Here is a 20,497-nt window from a genome sequence, read left to right on the forward strand (position 1 = left end):
GAAAGTTCACAAGCGAGTAAGCAGTCATGTAACAATCCAATGGATGAGTTGCCTAATTTGGTTAATTGTGAGTATGATGGATACACAAGAAGCCTACAAACATATACAGGTTTGTTGGATGATGTTGTGCAGCCAATCATCTGTTGGAATGGCGACCCTTACTTGGGATCAGTTCCTGATATGGTGCACTGTTCCCTTAGAAATTAATTTTGTAGTGGCTTACATTCAAAAAGAAAAAAACTGTAGTTAAATATTTGATTTTGTAGTTTTGGATACTAAATTTATTAGTAGTGGGCTGCGTGTGTGTGATGATCACATAAAACAAGATGGGTGGATTTTCAAGAATAAAGCAACATGATCTTGTAGAATTTGATTTTATCGTTTTAGCAACTTACTATACCAGCAACAAGATGGATTCCATAAAAGGGTGAACAGTTGTATCGAAAAAGCTGAAGTGGAGTTTATGTGATTGTGATGCTTAGAAAATGCAAAAAGCAACGATTTTCAACTGTAGAAAGTACATAATCTTTTCAGCTTGAAAGGAACTAGCAATCCATCAGCAAAGTAAATGTTGCAAGTTATCTGGTACTCGCCTCTAACTCTAAAAGTCAATTGTCCAAAATAGTTGGTTTCACAGCAAAATCTGTCAAATCTGTAATGAAGCCAATGAAACAAGTGAATTTGATGCTATTTATTTCTGTCATTTTTCCTTTTTTTTTTTTAAATTTCTTCCAAAGAATTACAATAATTAGAAATGCAATATTACCCTTTCTGCTTCTTCAAGGTTTTGAACATCATCTTCAACACAGCTGGAAGAATGTGAGGGGAGAAGCCAACTTTTAGTGGATAAAAGCACCTGCAACATCTTTGAACCCTTTCCACTAAATGAATCACGAATATAACCTGCTCTGCTAAATTTAGATTCCAGAGCAGCTCTGGAGACGGGAACAACTAACAGATCATGAGCCATATTTGAGAGAATGGGGAACCTATGATTATTGCCCTTCCACCAACCCAAAACATCAAAATAATCCCAATCTTGTTCAGTAGGTTCATCCAGATACCTCTCCAAATCTGATTTTCCATCAGCAAAAGCAGCAAGAGCTTCCTCCCTTCTCTTTTGAATCAGATACTTCTTAAAGTCACTGGGAAAAGATCTTGCACCTGATTCAGGTTCTTTCTCGCTAGAAGATGACTTTTCAGGTACATATAATCTTTTATATTCATCAAACAAGGTAAAAGCAGCCTCTCTCGCAATTTCTCCCATTTCTGGAGTCAAATGTAATTCTGAAGGTAAAGATTCAAGAATTTCCAGCTTGTATCGAGGATCAAGGATAAGGGCAAGGTAGATTACCAAATTCATCTCTTTATATTTTCCCCAATAGTCTGTATATTTTCCCCTCAATCTCCTAGCCATCGAACTGATGCCCATTTCAGTACTGTCTTGCCATTCACTCAAGAGATGATGAACCTCAAACAACCGAGCAAAGATTGTGTTTGTTGTGACATGTCTAGAGCATGAAAGATGCAATGTTAGCCCATACAAGTGCCTCAATATCTCGATAAACCACTTGACCTTTTGCCAATCATCTCTGTTAGGCATACCAGCACCCATAGTTTCACTTTTACAATAAGGATCTGATTCCTTTTGGTTAAATTACAACATGCCATGTGTGAAGCCAAAATCCATCTTTTAATTCTGCTTCTTAGATAATGTGCCGTATGCATACTGCTTCATTACATTAATTAATAATATCTTTGAACGGCATAATGTGGTAGATTATGAATTTTAACTTTCTTTTATATTAAAAATGTATAACTTAAATGCAAAACAAATAAGAACACAAAATAAATGATTATCCAAGAAATGAATGAATTTGTGTGAACAAATTACACCAAAAAAAAAAGGTATTTGTGTGATCTAAGATACAAATAGTTAATTTCCAACTATGCATATAGATTTTTAAGTAGTTATCAGCTCAATAGTTAAACAACTCAAGTATATTGATAAATTCCAGTTCTTAGTTTATGGCACACACAAACATTAATGCCAGATTGCCACACCACTTTTATTTATACACCAAGGCTTTCCTAATAAACTAAAGTTAAATTCGATTTGTCAAAGGAAACAAAATAGAGTTGGTCACGGACAATCAACTCGATCCGGACTCCGACACAACTATTAACCGCCCAAACATTTAGAAACAATTAATTTAGCAACTAACAAATAATAAAATTCTCACTTAAAAAAATAAAAAGGCTTTTCTAACGGATGCCACGTGAGCACTCGTTAGCAAATCTATATACTAATTAACCTATCATGTATATACATACACTAACAATTATTACTTTTTCTTACATTTATACACTTTCCTTAATTAATCCATGCATTTTTATGTTTTCCGTAATTAGTTTTATATTTCTAAAATTCAACACCTGAAATACATCTTAACGGATGTCCAGGCAGGCCGAAAATAAAATACTTGATTTAGCTCCTGCATTGCCTTCATTCTGGAAACAGTTGATCCTCTATAATGTCAAGAAGATGAGAAAACTGAAAATTTTTGTTAATTAAAGGACTGTTGGTTGACTTTTACTTCTATTGCTATATAAAAGATGAGTAAATTTATGTTGACCACTGAGCAAGTATTTAGTCAATGAACCTCTTCATAGATATTTGGGAGGCAAGGATACCTTATTACCACCTTCTCCTATTGGGCTTAATCAATTAGTGCACATTATTGCTGGTTCTTGAAAAGTGCAATAAGCCCCAAACTTTTTTTCCCCTTCTCCAAAATTTAAAAAAAAAATTAGGCTTGAACCATTTATATTTGTTCAGTGCAATCTTAATTTCAGCATGTTTTTCAATGAATGCATTGTGGGATTAGTTTTTCATTCAATTAATAGTTCAAGGGAAAAAAAAGCAAGAATCATTTTTGTTTTGTTCTTTACCTATAACACTATTAGTGTTTAAAGTGAAAATTGTTTGAAGAAATTTTGTAGAATAACATTATATCACTTTTTATGATGTTACATTTGCGAGGAAAAAAAGATGATTAAAAAGATAAAGAGGTAATTCAAGAGGGTTATAATGTAACTAAATAATTGTTTCAATAGTGAGGTATCTCCTTTATCCTTTGAGAAATATCCACTTCGAGTTTAATCTGAGTAGGACATTTCTAGCCATAAATCGACTTTGATTTCGATAAATAGATCACTTTTTAAGATACCTTTATGTTAAATTTTTATTGCAGAAATCATCTGAAAACACTGGCAAGGGAAAAATATCTAAATATCAAGGGCAAACAAATAAGTTCATTAATTTAGTGCAGTTTATATTTTTGATGAAATTTGCAAATCATGAGTGCTAAATTATGAGTGCTCTATTTCTGTTTTAGGCTTCTAAACTTTCATTTTTAAGTGATATATTTATGTTCGTATCCATTCAAAATATTTGAAAGTATTTATTATGGAAAAAATGATTCAAAAAATTAGGGAAAAAGAATGCTAAGAGAAAGGCTAAGGCCGCAAACACTTCTCAAATTTAAACATACAAGCATACATGCATACATAACCACAAACACACATAAATTCGTATATATATTGTACTCATGCTCCGAAGTGTCTTATGGCTAGCAACGCATGAATTTTGTCATTCTAGACTAAGAGAATGGGCATTAATTGCAAGTTTCTTGTTAATGCTGGTTAGCATATTAAATTCTTAAGCCTAGCAACATATACATTTTGCCATATTGTGTTACCTAGTAAGTTTGGTTAAGACTGAATCCATGCTTGATAATTCAATTTAGCACTTAAAGTTAACGGATTCAAATCTTAATATGTTCAAATGCATTTGATAACCAAAAATTGAACATGTGAATTGATTAAGTGGCACTGAATTTTTTAGACAAAATTTGTTCCAAAAAATAAGCGATATGCTATTCATTTATTATTGAATATGATATACAGTCAAATATATTTGATTTAATACTTAACAATTCAATAATTTAATAGATTCATGATTCAGATTCATTTTCAGTTTTAGATTTCAATTTTAACAAACGCACCCTAAGTTTAAAAGATTTGAAGTATTAATTTGCAGTTGTTTGCTAAACAGCCTGATGTTAGTACACAAGATGTTGGATCCTTTTTTCATAATAAGTATCCGTAATGAATTAACATTTCTCGCACATTATTTTAGTCATTAACTGTTGACTAAAGGCAAAGAGGCTGCAAGCTTCTTCATACATGCTTATCATTGCTACCTCTACATCTATTTCTTGCCAAGTTCATTGGCCTTATTGACTAGCCCTTTTTTTTTTTATCCAAGTTCATTACCCAAAAAAAAAAAGAAAAAAATGGGGACTGGAGCAGCCCTTTTGCCTTTGACAATTGAACTAGCAATGCTTAAATGTGATCCTAAGTTGATATTGCAGCTTTGCTGTCTCTCTAGTTCCTTGACAATTGAACTAGCAATCATTCAATTTAGCCCACCATCAATTTATTTTATTGACCCTTTTGTGTCGGTAAAATTGCTCAAATGGTTCCTAAAATGTTACATATTAGCAATCACAAAATGAGGTTAAGACAGTAACATTCAACATTCTTTGATGGTAGTTAGAATTTGACAATTGAAATGCATTGTTGGAGAAACATGAATCTGCAAGATACACAAAATTGTGATGATGAAGACCATGAACTAATTCAGATAAGCTAATTACTTCGGAACCTAACACTTCTTTTCTTGCTTCTAAACTAACTAACCAACCCATCACAATTCATTAAAATTGGTTTTTAATCTGCAGTGAATCTTAATTACTAGCTAAACAAAGCAAAGAATTACATCAAACGGGCATAAAACTAAGTTTGCTACTGTAACACTATCTACTACAAATTAAACTACTACTAAATCAGACCTCCTGATGATCAGATCATGACACATTTATACTCGCGAATTTATTATGATTCAGAAGAAACTACGCTAAATTTAAGTCATTAATGAATTGTTGTTGTTTTTTTTTTTTTTTTGAGCAAATAATGAGTAGCAGGAAGTATCATTAAGCACCTTACGAGTAAGGAGCCATTAAACTATGAGCAATGAGCTCAGTTTGCATTACATCCAAGACTCGTGCACTTTCCTGCCTGATTAAAATCATATCAAAATAGGCGCAACCAAAACATGGGTGCAGACGAGAAGACAAAAGAAAAGGAGATAAAAGAAACTTTACACAATGGAACACTCGTCTTCATTCCTCAGCTGCATTGCTAACCTTAATCTCCAGAAGCCGTTCAACTGGCTGCCTGCAAATTGGGCACCTATTTGTTTGGAACCTCAAAACTTTGGCACATCCGTTGCACATACACATGTGTCGACATGGAAGGACAGTAGTGTCTCGGGGTTCTGAAAGACATATTACACATTCTTTTCCTGGATCATTTCCATCGAAGTCACTGTCAACTGAATTGCCTATCCCAAATATTTCTTGCAATTCATAGCTCATGCCATTGACCCATAAGATTTGCTTCACCACCCTGACCTGATATTCACCTTTCTCTTTCTCAAACACCGCCTGGGTAATCTGAGAGTTTGTCGATCCAGGTTCTGGCTCTGTGTTTCCATCCGCTGATGTACTCTGATTATCTGCAAATGCCTCTGCCTTCACAGCTAGGGGATAAACATCCATCTCCCCCTCCTTCAACAAATCTGCTTCCTCAAACATTGAGAGGTCTAGGCCAGTTCCAGAGGGCTGTCTAAACTTCTGTGCGAAGCCCTTTTCGAAAGACACCGTTACTGGTGGAAGTAATCTATCCTTCATTGGAGTAAGAGTACAGTCTTCACCTTCTTTTGCAAAGAAAATTATGGTGATGCTCCCAGCAACCGTAGCATCAAACGTGAAAGCAACAAGATACTTGCCAGGATTGGCCTCGTCGGGCTCAATCCGCAAAGTTTCCTTCTTCAGATTAACATCGTTCCGAATGGTGACCGCCTTCTGATTCTCCACAAAGGGTGTGGGTGGTTGCATCATTGGCCCGCAAGGGTAACGGCCACTGACCCAATTGGCATGGGGCGGGTCCATGCGGTGGTGGTGATCGTATGGAGCCGGTAAAGGCACCGGCACAGCCGGTGGCGGTGCCGGATAGTAGCCAGTGTACTGGTAATAGGGAGGCGGAGCATTAGGGTTTGGGTATCGGGGAGTAATCTCAGGTTGAGGTGGCTGGGGGGGCGGCGGCGGTGGGTGGGTCCGCCGGCTGCCGCTTCTTCGCCGGTTGTTTACGCCTGTACTTCCAATATTACCCATACTATTTTCAAACTAATTGAAAAGAAATGATTTCTGTATAAATGAAAAAGAAAAGATTTCTGTGCGAATGAAAACTAATATACAATTAGGCCGCAGGCATCATGAAAATCGAATCCTTGACATGATCATAGAGAAGATTTTTGATACCGAAATTTCTTCCCAAAAAAAAAATTTTGGCTTAAGCGGAAGGATTCTGCAGGTCAAAAAATGGGGAAACGAAAGCTTCAGGGTTTTGCAGGGGGTTGAGGTGAATTGGGGGCTGGATGGGCAAGAAAGAAGTGTATCAGTATTGAAGGTATGTGATAAGAACAACTGTTGAATGCATATAATACGCGGAGGGAGGAAAAGGCGGTGGGAAAAGAAGGAAATAGGAAGAGAGGAGAAGGGGGAGCAAGGAATATTATGAATTGAGAGAGAATTATGATGCAGGGATGGACGGACGGACGTGGGCAAATTCGGGGGTGGGGGCTGTTACTTTGCCTTGTTGGGTTGGGAGAGGATCAGGATAATGGGATTGCGTAAAGGTCCACCAGCGCCACAACGACGCCATCAATGAGTTCTGGCGGAAAAAAAAAATGCCAAATTTTCTATTTTCCTTCACCTTCTTAATGAATTGTTGTTAAAATCATGTTATTGAAGATAATTTCCATGTCAATACATAACTGATAAATTGAATACATTAGTGTTGTATATGAGTCAATTGAAGAAGAACAGTAAAGGTCAAGAATCAGGGGTAGATACAGAAGATTACAACCCAAGTAATAACTCTGCCCTACAAAAGAAAACTTCACAAGAAAAAATAAAAAAACAACTTCGACCAAATTCAATCAGACAATGTTGATATTATAGAAACAAAGAACTTTCCAACATCAGATTCAAAGAAACAAGTCAAGAAGGGTGGACTAAACGTACCTTCCATTTAGGAGAAACATAATTTCCAGCAATATTGTTTCTAGGCTATCCCAAGAACTAGAAATATGAAACCCAACTTGACCAAAATTCAGAAAGTACAATACAACCCAATTATTTCAACTTTGCCTACTGATTAGACATGATCTACAATGAACTACTGCCTATTGATCAAAGTATATATGATTCCTGAAAGAATCTTACGAACTTTACACTTTCGAATGGTTCCATAGATGACTAACTAATATCTTTGCTGCATCTCTGACTCAGTTCATTGCCAAAATGGCTCTTTCAATCTTCAGAAAAGCAAAAAAAAAAAAAGAAAAGAATCTTCTATCAACGTGTTTTTCAACTACCATATCAACAAAAAGGTTGAGACTTAAATCTCCTAGTGTGCTCTCCATTTCAGGTCCTTGCATCTTTATTGCAGTCACCGGAAGAATCAGTGCTGCTCTGTCTGATTTGATTTACTTGATCTATTATTTTCTTTTTCATCTATTCCATCTGAGCCATAATTTCTTGAAGTTCATGGAGCTCCAAATCTTCAACTGGGGGCACATCCCTTATCAAGCTGGGCATCATAATTGAGTTTGCAATTGAATCCCCTATTTTTTCACCACATTCCCATTTGTCTTGTACTTCTGGATTAGTAGCATTCTTTTGGCTTCCCCTTGCAGGCAAACAAATAGCCAAGCCCTTTGCAGATTCAGATTTCTGCTTGATCATCATGCCAGGGCTCTTATCTTCTTTTTCTGCACTAGTCTTCAGTGGCAATGGTAATGACAATTATGACACCCCGGATTTTTTATGTAAGAAGAAAATAGTGTGATGACTTGAAAATTTGCTCATATTTTCTTATAATTCCATCTTATTTTGAATAAACTATTTTACAATTCCTTTACCACTACTTTACTTCCTCATTAGTTGTAATATACAAGAAAATCAAGAGTTTTACCTTTAGTTTTATAGTTAACGTAAATTAGGGTTTTCGTGTATTTTGGTCGTGTAATCACTTGGTGAGGTGTGTGTACTGAATTTGGTGGTTAAGAGTGGGTTTTAGATAAGAAAAAGTGTGTGGTTAGAATGCTATTAATAAGTTAGTAAATCATAAGTTAAAACACTAGTACGCGCGAGTTAAGGAAAATAGCCTTGAATCGACGTGCACCGTTTGCTACCAATTGAGTGCACCACTTGAACACTATTTTATTAGCTTAATCTCCTTGTTATTAATTGAGCAAAATCAGTCCCAAAATATCCCTCAAGGCAGCCGAAATTCTTGACTAAAAGAGTGGGAGAGAGGGAGAAAAGAAAGAAAAATAAGAATTATTCTTGTGGTGACACTTGTTGGAAGCCTAGGAAACTTTGACCAACCAATTTCCTTCCTTCTTATCCTTCATTTTTTGTTCATCTTCTTCATTTCTTAACCTTGGTGGCCGAAACTAGGAGAGGGGAAAAGAGAGAAAACCAACTTCATTTCCAACCTTGAATCAATCCTTGTTTGAGTGAAATCAACAAAACCAAACCGATTAAACTTACCCCTTGGTGCTGGGAAAGCTTGGTGTGGTGAAATTTCTGGAAGATAGTGGTTTGTTTTTCACTTGCAAGAAGCTTTTGGAAGGTATAAGGCTTAAACTTTTTTTTTCTTGCTTAATCTTGCTAAGTTTGGTTTAGAAGCTTTTAATCTTGGCTTGCTACGGTTGAGTTTCTAGTTTTTGATGGTGTAGTAGAATTTTCAGCTAGGGTTTGCATTTTTCAGTTTTGATTAGTGTTGTTTAACTAGTAAATGATGTTATTGAGTTTGGAAATGGAACTTGTGAAGTGATTATGGGCTTGAGTGGGACTTTGTAAAGTTAGAAGTTGAATTTTCAGCATGTGGTAGTGAAATTTCAGTTCTGCCCCGTTTTTGGTATTAAATTGGGCTGCACATTTCTCCATATTTTAGACTGAATCAACTTTTGGACAAAACATAAAAGTTGTAGGAATTTCAGTTAACTTCGTACCTGCAAATTTCATATCAATCGGATCATTTTAGCTTAGGATTTGGCCAGAGCACTCCTGACTGCGCAAAAAACTCTAATTTTCCTAACCTGTTTTTCATGTGCTTCTGACCGTCCCTTTTTGACCCTGAAAATGCGAGAACTGGGTGTTAATGTCTCATAAGAAATGTAGGTTTATGTCTTAGCTTCGAAACGTCATAAAATTTACCTTGATCCGATATAGTTAGCTGCAGTTATGACCAAAACACCGAAAGATGACAAATATGCCACTTATAATTTCTTCTTTAAAACTAGTTTCCATCTTTGATCTTGATGGTTTCATTGCTAGATTTCACTTGTATTTGGATGATATTGAGCCTAGTTGAAGAGCTATTTTGTTAAGCTTGTTAATGTGTTGAATTTGGGCTGAATTGAGGAAAAACAATGAAGTCATAAGTGGCTGGAAAATAACTAAATACAAAGGGCATGCTGCCCAAATTTTCACTCGAGGGTTAGGCGTATGTACTCGCGACTTGAATGAAGATTTGAGGTCGAATTGGACTTGATTTGTCTAGGGTATTCGAGTTTTTTTTTGATAGAGGTATATAAGCTGAGATTTCGCCGGAACTCGTACCCTTAAAAAAGTGAATGTAGTGACCCTATAAAAATACGATTTTCTCGATTTTTTATACCAAGTGTGATTTCAAAAGTATAAACCACTTCCTTATTAAAACTAAATGATCGAGCATGAAGTTTCTAGAGTTTGATAAGTAACTTGAATACTATTTAAACGAGTTTCATTTACTTGATCTTCTTGAAGCGAAACTCCTATGTTTTGAACCCTAGTTGATTTTAAACTCTTGAATAATATTTTATCGTAGGTTTGGACTCCATCCAAGGAGTTGCACCTGAGCGTGACCTTGAAAAACACTAGACCTTTGGTAAGTGCTTCCAAGTGCATGTTTGTATTTGATACTTGCTTTTACATGTTTTATTAATATGCTTGGATAATATTTGACTTATTTGGACGGACAAGGGTGTATTTTATCGCAGTTGTCCTAAACGTGACTTGTTGCTATGCCTTGATGGCACTTGACTTGATATTCTTGTCTGATGTACTTGTCTATGCGTGAGTACTCTCTGGAATTTCAAAAACTCTGAAGTTAGTTAATCGAGTCAAGTCGGCCAAGGGACTGGTCGATTCGATAACGAACCCTGAGTTTCTTGTTTTATCGAGTGGAGTGATACCTCATCGACTAATCGGTATACTCGAGTTTTACCACACGTGTTTATTTTGGTGTTCGGACCCGGTAAGGATGTTGAATGGTGGACGGATTGGTGTTAAGCGGAACACTACGGAACTGGTTACTTTACTTGAAAGTTGACGGAGTATCAACTACGACTTGATCAAGCTCTGGTGAAGCAACGGGAATTTGGCTCTTGAGAGTCATCCGTATCCTTATACTTTGAAATTATTATTACTTGTTATGTTATTGTTTCTTTTAAAAACTTTACACTCGCTCATTTTGAGATTTGCTATTTGAAGTGTTATTGCTCACTTTTATGAACTTGTTATGTTCGGTACTTTGCTACTTTGATACTTGCACTTTTAAAAACATGGTCAATTTGCTATTTGGAACCTCACTGAGCTTTAGTTTATCCTATTTCGTTAAATTTATTTTCCTTACAGGGGGTACGAGTGAGGGCGTGAGACTGGTACACGCTAGCATAGTCTAGTTTTTGAATTTTTGCGATTGTACTCGCACTAGTGCTCGTTTAGGATTGAATGTTTCTAGAACTCAAATTTTTTGTTATATTTGGGATTGTATGAATATTTGAGATAGAAATGAATGTACATGTATGTTCCAAGGATGGGAGCTGTTATTTTATTTACGCCTGAGGTTGTAAACTATTTTATTTGAAATGAGTTAGTGAGTCTTAGCGAGAGTTGGGCAGGCGGTCCGCTAAACTCTGGGGTACGCCTTAGGGGGAGGTGAGGTCATCACAACAATGTCAATGATAAATCCAACTGATCAGACATTGTGTTCTTCTGATCATCTTCATCGTCATCATCATCGAGACTATTTTCTAATTCAATTTCATCGTCATCTTCAAGCAGATCATATAGTGCTTGTCGATCTTCAGTTTTTTTTTAAGATGATGATTTGGCTTTCTTGACTTCCATCTCATGATCAGACATTTCCTGATCAACATTAGCATCATCAAGGCTTTCTTCTATGTCACTTATATCATCATTTTCAACCAGATCATGTACTTCTTCTTGATCTCCATTTCTTGATTCAGATGACAATTTGACTTTGTTGACCTCCATCACATGATCTGACATTTCCTGATCATCATCATCATCATCATCATGAGGGCTTTTCTCTGTTTCATCAAGATAATCTTCAGGCAGATTTTGCATTTCTTGCTGAACATTATTGTCTCTTTTTGCAGTTGATGATTCAACTTTCTTGGTTTCTTTGTAGTGCTGGACAATGGAATCGACAGAAGGATTACCAAAGGCAAAGATATTGTGAGGACTCGAATTTTACTTAATTTTATTTTATTTTATTGGCTTATTTAATTATTTATTCAGCCGTTTTCTATGAATAATTTATTTCAACCATTTTAAATCCATTTACATGGAACAATGCCTTAATTATATTTTTAAAACGTTCCGTTAGCAAATTTAATTTTTCTGTGACCCGTTTAGTAAGGAATATCGAATACACATTTTTCGAGATAATATTCGATCTGAGAGTGCAATAATCTTAGAGAATTAAGAATGATCAATAGTAGATTAAGAAAAGTTAATTGAGGGATTAGATGTGAGTGAGTTCAAATTAAGCTTTTACCGCGCACGCGTCAATAGTTTCCCGAAAGTCGCGCCAGTACGACTAATTGGAGATTTGAGGATTTGCTACTAGACTCATAAGAGTGAGTAATTACAATGTTAGATAAATTACCTTGAAAGATTAGTGTATGAGTGTATCAAACAAGAGAGAAAGTGATAGTACGAAACCCTATTGAGGCACTATTGAGGGTTGATTTTTGCACCAACTTAAAGTAGCTTTTTTCATTCTTTCTCTCCAAGTTTCCAAACCATAACCACTCCCTCATCTCTCTCTCTCTCTCTCGGTCGGCCCTAAGGAGGAAGAAGGAAAAAAACTCCATTCTTCTTGCTTCCATTTCACTTGCAAATCATCATCCAACTTCATAGATTCTTGGGATTTCATTCCATCTTGGAGAAAGAAGCAATCTTGTGGAGTTTCTTAGAGAAAAATCTGGTTTTTACCTAGGTTTAAAGGGTAATCACTCTATCTCTTTAACCTTTCAAATTATAAGAAGATTAGTGGTTAGTTTCATGGGTTTGAAACCCTAATTGCGTTTATAGGCTAGCGGACTTGAGGAACTTTATTTCTCACTTTAAATTGTAGGCTAGTGGTCTTGTCTTGACGAGGATTGTAGGTAGCTAACTTGAGGCGTTAATGTTTGATTGTGGTTGTTTATGTGATATATAGCTTGATTTTGGTTAGAAACTGGAGAGAAAGTTGGAAAAGTTGGGAGAGCCAAGCTGGCTGAAATTCTGTCCGTATTGTTCTATTTTCAATTCAAAATTTTGATACTTGGTTGGCTGTTAAATTGATGGATATATGTTGTATTATGTGTATAGAAAGTGCCTTTCAAAAATCATGTCGAATGGTCGCACAAAACTTGAGTTTTGGTAAAATTTGAATATGAAAATTCACTAGCAAGGTAACCGGACAGTGGTTTATTGTTTGAACATAACTCTTTGAGCAAAAGTCAAAATTGAGTGCCGTTAGCGACATTCAAAACTAGACATTCATAGCTTTCAAATGGTATAAGAATCCCCTATTAGTTCGTTTTGAGCAAACCGTGGCGACTCGGAAAAGTGAACTGTCCTGCTTTGCCAGTCTGTCCGAGAGAAACTGGGAAATTGCATCTTGTGGCCCGATTTTGTTCCACTTCTGAAAAGATTTTCAAAATGATACTTTCTAATGATTTGTAGCATATTGAACCTAGTTTCCAACGCCATAAATCATTATCAATTTGGATTTGCATAGATTTAGATATGATTTGATTTCGAAATTGCAACAAAGCTCAAAACTGGAAAATTTTCCTTTCCCTGCTGACCGAATGGTCAAGTCTATTTTGGGATGTTATACTTCGAAAATTTTAGTGTCATTTACCCATAAGTTACTCATTAGATGTTTCTGGAATCTTGGTTTCAAAAATGGAACGAATTGGGGCTGATTTCGTTGGACAAAACTTCTGAAAGAGAAAGAGAAATGGGGTTGGCAGATTAGCCTTGAAAAATTTCACAAAGTTTAGTCGTTTCATCAACTGCCTTCCCGTGTAAGTTTTTACCTTAATTTTGATAGAGAAATATTTCATATATGGAAGTTTAAGTGTACCAAATTTGGTGTAATTCCAATACCAGTTCGATAACCAAATAATGCCCCAAAGATTGCTCTTCAAAACTGGAAATCCTCTAATCAGGTTGCGAAAATCAACCAAATTTAAACTGTTATATCTTGTTGCTCAAAACTCCGAATTTAGTTCTGCTTATTTTGTTTGAAACTTGGTTTGGAACTCTTATTGTGGTATAAATTTCAGAGGCTGATTTACTTTTTGTAAATTTTGCTGAATTTCCAAACATTGCTGAAAAATCAAGACTGGTTTGTCCTGTCTTCTTGAAACTGCAACTTTGAGCAGAAATTTGAATGCTTTCTAGTTGGAACCTTCAAAAAATGTCTTCTGGAAAGTTTTAGTACTTTTAATCTAGTTTCCAACGGTATAAAGTTTTTCATTTTTGGAAGTACCAAACTCAAGATACGATTTTCCAAGTTTTGTCGCATAAAGAAGAAAATTTCCGATTTCGTAGGAAATTAGTTTTTAAGAACTTTTCACTTCCTTTCGATATTGATAGTCCATTTTAAACCCGATTTCATGGAGGATACAACTTGCCATCATGAATTTAAATCCTCACTTTTAAATCTTGATTTTCAATAGAGTGAAACTCTTCTAAGACATTGTCTTAAATTTTAAGCGAGTGTACTTTCTTCTTTGAATATTAAGTGATATAGCGTATAAGTGAGTAATAGTTGGTCACTATTTCTTCAGGTGCTCAAGAGAGGTTTGAAGGGAATTCCGGAGCGGACCATTAAAGACTTTACTTGTTCACTTACTTTTGATTTAGTGAGTGTCAAGTGCATGAACTGTTGCTAAATGCTTAAATTGTTCGTTATTAATTGAGTACTTTAGAATTGTCGAGACAAGCGTATACTTTATCGTACTCATTCTCTTTTAAGTGAATTTATAATTGAATTATATGAAGTGAATATATAGTTGAATTGTATGAAGTGAAAATTATATTTATGTTTGGACTCAATGTCGATTGGAGTGAATCTCATCGACTTATACTTATAATAGTGGGGGACGCCCAAACTCATCGGCCAACCTTGCGACTCGAGTCGGCATGAGCTTGGTCGGGAAACTTGATGAACCATGAGAAAATCATAAGGTTGATCTATTTGAGAGATCTCGCTTGACATACTCGAATAGTATCGCCTTATATAAAAGAAGTGCGGGCCCGGATCAGGGGGTGTAACGGTGAACGGCAGTGTAAAATAAGTGGAGTTCTACGGACGTAATACTTACCCGGTTGACGGAGTGTCATCACGTGGAGGTATTGGATCGAGTCTCGGCAAAGCAAGTAGAATCTAACTCCTGAGAGATCCTGTATCCTTATTGAGTGTGTTTATTGTTAAATTTTGAATTACTTGAACTTTATTGTTTTACTTTCCGTATCAGTGTTATTGTTACTTGTCCTATGTGTTTGCATGTTTTCTTGGCCTCACTGAGCGTTTGCTCAACTCATTAGTTTGTTTTTCTTAACAGGAGGTCGGATTGGAAAGAATTTTGGGGAAAGTCGACTTGATTACTTTTGATTAAGATCTTGGGATGTAATTGACTAGTTAGCTTATAGTGGTTGTATTTTGGGAAAGTTGATGTGCTTCTGAGAACTTGTGATGTAAGACTTGAAAGTTTGTTTAAAGAAGCGACCTTTCTTTACTTCGACTTTTATTCTTTAGTTGTTTATCTTTAAGTTTAGATTTGACTTGCATCAAGTCCTGGCGAGAGATAGACAAACATTCCGCGAACACCCTTGGGTTCGTCTTAGGAAGAAGTGGGGTGTCACAGATATTGCAAGCTTCATTCTTGGTGATCATGGCTACCTCTGCATCATATTTCTAGCCTAGTTCCATAGCCATCCTGAACAGCCCTTTTCTCCTCTTACAAAACATAACTCGTCGCATGGCCTTGTACTCAATTTTCTTAATTTCTATTCTTCTTTTTCCTATACTGATGATCAAAAATCAGTATTTCTTCTTTCTTGATAGATGTTAATTCAACAAGTACTAAGCATTATGTTGTATTTTCTTGAAACTTAGCCCAGAGGACTACCAGAATTTCTTCAAGTTTCCTTCTATGGTAAGAATTGAAAGAGAGAGTGAAAATCAGATAAAGAAATCAATAGAATGATAATCCATCGTATATGCTTTTTTGCAGCTTCAGTCTGAACCGTCTAAAAATAGGTCGGTGCTGCTAACCGAATAACGGCTTTAACAACACAAATCAACTCCCAGACTTCTTCTTTCTTAAATGACGACTTTTTAGTTACTCAAACAATTTTTTTTTGGGCTTTTCATGTTTTATAAAGTAATTATATATATATATATGTGTGTGTGTGTGTGTGTGCGTGTGTGTGTGTGTATTGCATGAGATGTTTTAGTGGAGGCCTCTTGGATGGCTTCCAAATCTCCGATACTTTTTTTCTGGATTTTTCATTTATTTTAATACATAAATTCAATTAAAAAGTTTGAAATAGTGATTTACAACTAATTTTATGACAATTCAAATTTAAAATTTAAAAACTTTTTCACTTAAAATGAGGCCTTAATAAATCATTTATAATTTGTTTTTAGACTTTAATCCCTTTTTCCTTCCATAATTAAAGAAAATAAATTTGGATAATTTGATTAGTCCCGTAGTAATATCATTCACCCCAATACAACTTTATCACTTTAGCCCATTTTATTCTTTGATTAATAACAATTGATTTGTCAAATCCAAGGAATAATATGATTAGTCTCATTTTTTAATTATGTACATAGTAATATTTTTAGCACTTTCCTTCTAGGTATATACATAAATTTGTCAAACATTCAGGTGACATATCCAATTATAACATTCTTTAACCATTTAACTTATTGCAACTAAATCAATTTTTTAGGCTTAAACTTATCCTATTGGGCGATTATTCCAACCAATGAAATAAACACTCTGACATACAATGTCATCTGGATAATTTTTGACTTGCATAAAACTCTATCTGGATAATTTCTCATATACCATGTATATCAAAAAGTCCACATAAAATAAAATTTTTCTATGAATTTTAAATTAATAAAAGGGGCATTGAGATTGTTGTTTTTGGGAGCGTTTATCAAAAATTTTAAAACAAATATTTGTTTAAACAATTATCTTGGGTGGTCATCACAAAAAATAGCAGTATTTCACCAAAATTATACCCAATTACTTTTCCTTGACGACTATAATTCTAACTTTTTATTTGCAAAAAAAAAAATACTTGAAAAGTGAGTTAACGAATCCCAAATAATAAAAGGAATAGAAGAATAGGAGTACAAGACTGGGAAGGGTAAAAGCAAGGTTATGAATCCTAAATAGTAAAAGGAGTATAGGGTTGGGGAGGTTGAAGTCAAGGGAATTGTAGTTGTGGGTTGGGATGAAACTATCAAAATGAGTGATTTATGTGGGTTAAATATATATAGTTTTACATGATTTTGGTTATCTTATCAATTTACCATCCGCTACAAAATTTTATTTATTTTTTCTCCCATATTCTTTGAGCAACAAAATAAGATATCATTGTAAAACACATAATAATAAATAAATAAATTTTTACCTAAAAAATACATAGAAGAACCAATAGCGGTGAGTTTCAAATTTTGCACTCTACAAGAATCTCAAAATAATTTAAGTGTGAATGCAAGAAATAAATTAATACTCAATGAGCTAATTAAAACTTTGATGAAAGGAAGGTAGGAAGTAGGATTAAATGTAACAAAAATTAAAGAATAGGTAAAGAACATTAAATATACCTTTGCGAAAAGTAGAATATAATTATTGTATTGGTAGCGATTTAAATTTACTTACTAATGAATTTGAATCTAAGTCTAATTTAATTAGCACTAAATAAGCAATCACAATCTATCCATTTAAAAGCCAATAATTAATAAGTTCAATTGGGTTACCCATTTGAAACTAATAAAATTGCATATCCATACTCATTTGTTGAATAACAAGTTGCAAAATTGGACACTATTTATAACTATAAATGGGTGGAAAGAGTAGTAGAATAGTGTACACACCAAAAATTTTGATCTTTATTTTTTATTTTTATTTTAAGTAAAATCATTTTTGTTTGGTTGGTTTTTGTAGGAAAATGAAGAAAATGAAACTGAAACTGAAAATGTAGTTAAAAAAAAAATTACTCACGCTCACTTCATCTTTTGAAACAAAAAAACGAATGCAAAGCTGGAGCAAATTTTTGAAGTAGCAAAGTCAAATTTTTCTTCCCTTTCTTTTCCTCCTAGCATACTAGTACAAGGAGCCACCTCACCTCTTGCGGGAATCATCAAGAAACATCTAGAAAAGGCCATTAAATAGCCCAAAAGAAGCCAGCAAAAAGGAAGAAAGACATTTCTGGAGTAAGAGGGGAGGAAGTGAAACAAAAAACAGCAAAAAAAAAGGGGGGAGGAAAAGGGAAAGAAAAATCGAGAAAGAAAATAAAAAATTTCTAGAAAAACTTTACAGAAAAGGTTGATCATTCGGCCTGCTTGAACCCGATTTTCTCCTTCGATACTGCTTCGTTGGATGAGCTTTTGATTTCTGCACAATCTACGAACTTAGTAGAAAAAGTTTTGTTTAGAACTTTTCTGGAAATAACGTCCAGAAACCCTTCGAATTTAGCCCTAAAGTTGCTGCTTCGTCTTTGCGCAGTACATGCTTGAAGCTGCAGCAAATCTCCTTCCATTCGCTTTTTTCTGGTTTCAATCTTGTCCTAAATCATCCTCAGGTATTTCCTCAACTTTTCTCTATTAGATTCGATGTTCATGCAAGAGATTATAGAGTGTTCATGAAAGTTTAAGTACATGGACTTTGAATTTTATTTTTACATGATTTATGATGTTTTGGAACCATATTTGATGATTTGCACGAGTTTATGAGATTGAAAGGATCATGTGTATATCAAAATCTGACTTTAAATGCCCTTGGAAATTTTTTCCAGCGAGATTCCAACCATTTTGGCTGGAATTTTCCAGATTCTAGTAGATCGACCCGCTAGAAACTTCATACCCACCAGAAAGTTCATACTGATTTATTTCCTATTTATGTTCCTTATATATTGTTTTTGTTTGTTACGGTTTGATTCTTCAAATCCGTTTGGGCTGATGTTATTAAATGCTTGTGAGCCAGATTAGTTGGGCTTGTTTTTATTTTGCTTGGGTTTGTGCATGGGTTTTGATTTTCAAACCCAACGATTTATTAAGGCATAGTTTAGTAAAATAAGTTGGGCTGATCTGTTTTTTTAACAAAACAACTGCTTATATTTGTTGGGCCGAAGTAGGTTTAGCCTAAAACAAATAAAAAAGAAAGAAAAGGCCCAGGTTCTATTTTTGTTACGTGATCAGAAAATGATTTTTCAATTTAGCACCTGATCTTCTGAATATTTTTAGTGTAGCCCTAAAATTTGATTTTTTTACTTAGGTCCTAATTTAATTGCATTTTGATCCCTAAACTTTATTTTTTTTATTTTGATCCTAATTTCTTTAAAAATTATAATTTGACCCTAAAAACTTTTTATTTTTTTGCAATTGAGTCTCTAATGGTTTTGTTTTCTTAATTGCAATTGTTTATCTTCTTTAAATTGTTAATCATGCTTCATTTAAATGCATCTAATTTATAAATTTTAGAGATTTTATACTTATGCATATTTCTTTAAAATAATAAAGTGAATTTGCTATATGTTTACATTTTTCTTTTAAATCGTTAATTAAATTGGTGCCTTGACCATTTTGTTGATTTTGGAGTATAAATAGGGAAAACTCTACTTCATTTAGCCACTATTTCAAGGGAGGTACCCTCTGTTATTCTTTAAACTCCCTATATATGCTCCTATGTGTTTTTATGTTTGTGATTGCATGCTTTATGTGCTTTTTCTTTTACTTACTTATTTTATTCATTTTAAGGTTTCATTTATTTTATTTAACTTTGATATTTGTTTGGAAGGCATTTAAATGCCAAATTGTAATAGATAGGTTATATTCTCTTGTGCAAGAAATGTAATTAATTAGATAAATGTAATAGATAAGTTTATTATTATCTTATATTCCCTTTTTTAGATTGTAATTAGAACTCTCAATGTAATAGTTAGGTTTATTGCTTGCATATTTGTGTGTTTATGTGCTTGCATGTTTACTTGCTTTTTTCTAAGATTTTGCATCTAGATATCGTGCCTATGTGCTCTATATGTTTTATTTATTTATGATGAATGTATGATGTCACCACACTAGTTCAACGCTAGTTGTGGTTTTTTCTCCCCGGTTTTCACTAGTCCAACGCTAGTGAAAACTTGTAGAAATGGGTTAGTCTAATGCTAGACCCTTTAACCCATCGATACGCTAGATTCATATTTTGGTATGACATTTATTACATCTCATGCATTTTTTTTCCTATTTTTAGGTTATTTTCATTTGCATGATATTTTTCCTACTATTATTCCCTTACCATCTATATGTTTGAACTATATCATTTAAAATTACATCTTATTTTAGGAAATTAGAAGCAAGTTAATTCATTTGCTTGACTAGGTTAGAAGATTCGCCCTTCAAATATGGGAAATGAGTGAGTATGGTTTTTTAACCTTAGCATGCTATTACCCATTTATAAGAAGGAATATTATGTCACGAATCTTAGTTTCCCGTCCCCATTATATTGCATTCCCCTCTTTTAGGTCATGTATATATCATAATTTCCTTTTGAATCTCATCTTTTATATATTCGTGACCTCTTCGAGAAATCATTCTTGAGCTTCACAATTAATGTGATTTGTACCAATTAAATTTCGAAGAGATATCTCGTCCCTCCCGATACCCCCTAGATCCAGGTTTGTATCCATATAGAAACATCCAAATATGATAA

General features: G+C 34.4%; 1 protein-coding gene across 1 annotated transcript; it reads right to left on the reverse strand.

Annotated features, from left to right (window-relative positions):
* Positions 1-5,038: 5,038 nt before the first annotated feature.
* LOC113713229 (probable E3 ubiquitin-protein ligase LUL2) lies at positions 5,039-6,812 on the reverse strand. The gene has a single exon (XM_027236903.2). It carries the CDS (start codon positions 6,297-6,299, stop codon positions 5,247-5,249), a length of 1,053 nt encoding a protein of 350 aa, XP_027092704.1. The 5' UTR covers positions 6,300-6,812; the 3' UTR covers positions 5,039-5,246.
* Positions 6,813-20,497: the final 13,685 nt, after the last annotated feature.

Source organism: Coffea arabica, chromosome 10c (assembly GCF_036785885.1).
Source record: "Coffea arabica cultivar ET-39 chromosome 10c, Coffea Arabica ET-39 HiFi, whole genome shotgun sequence".
Taxonomy (NCBI): domain Eukaryota; kingdom Viridiplantae; phylum Streptophyta; class Magnoliopsida; order Gentianales; family Rubiaceae; genus Coffea; species Coffea arabica.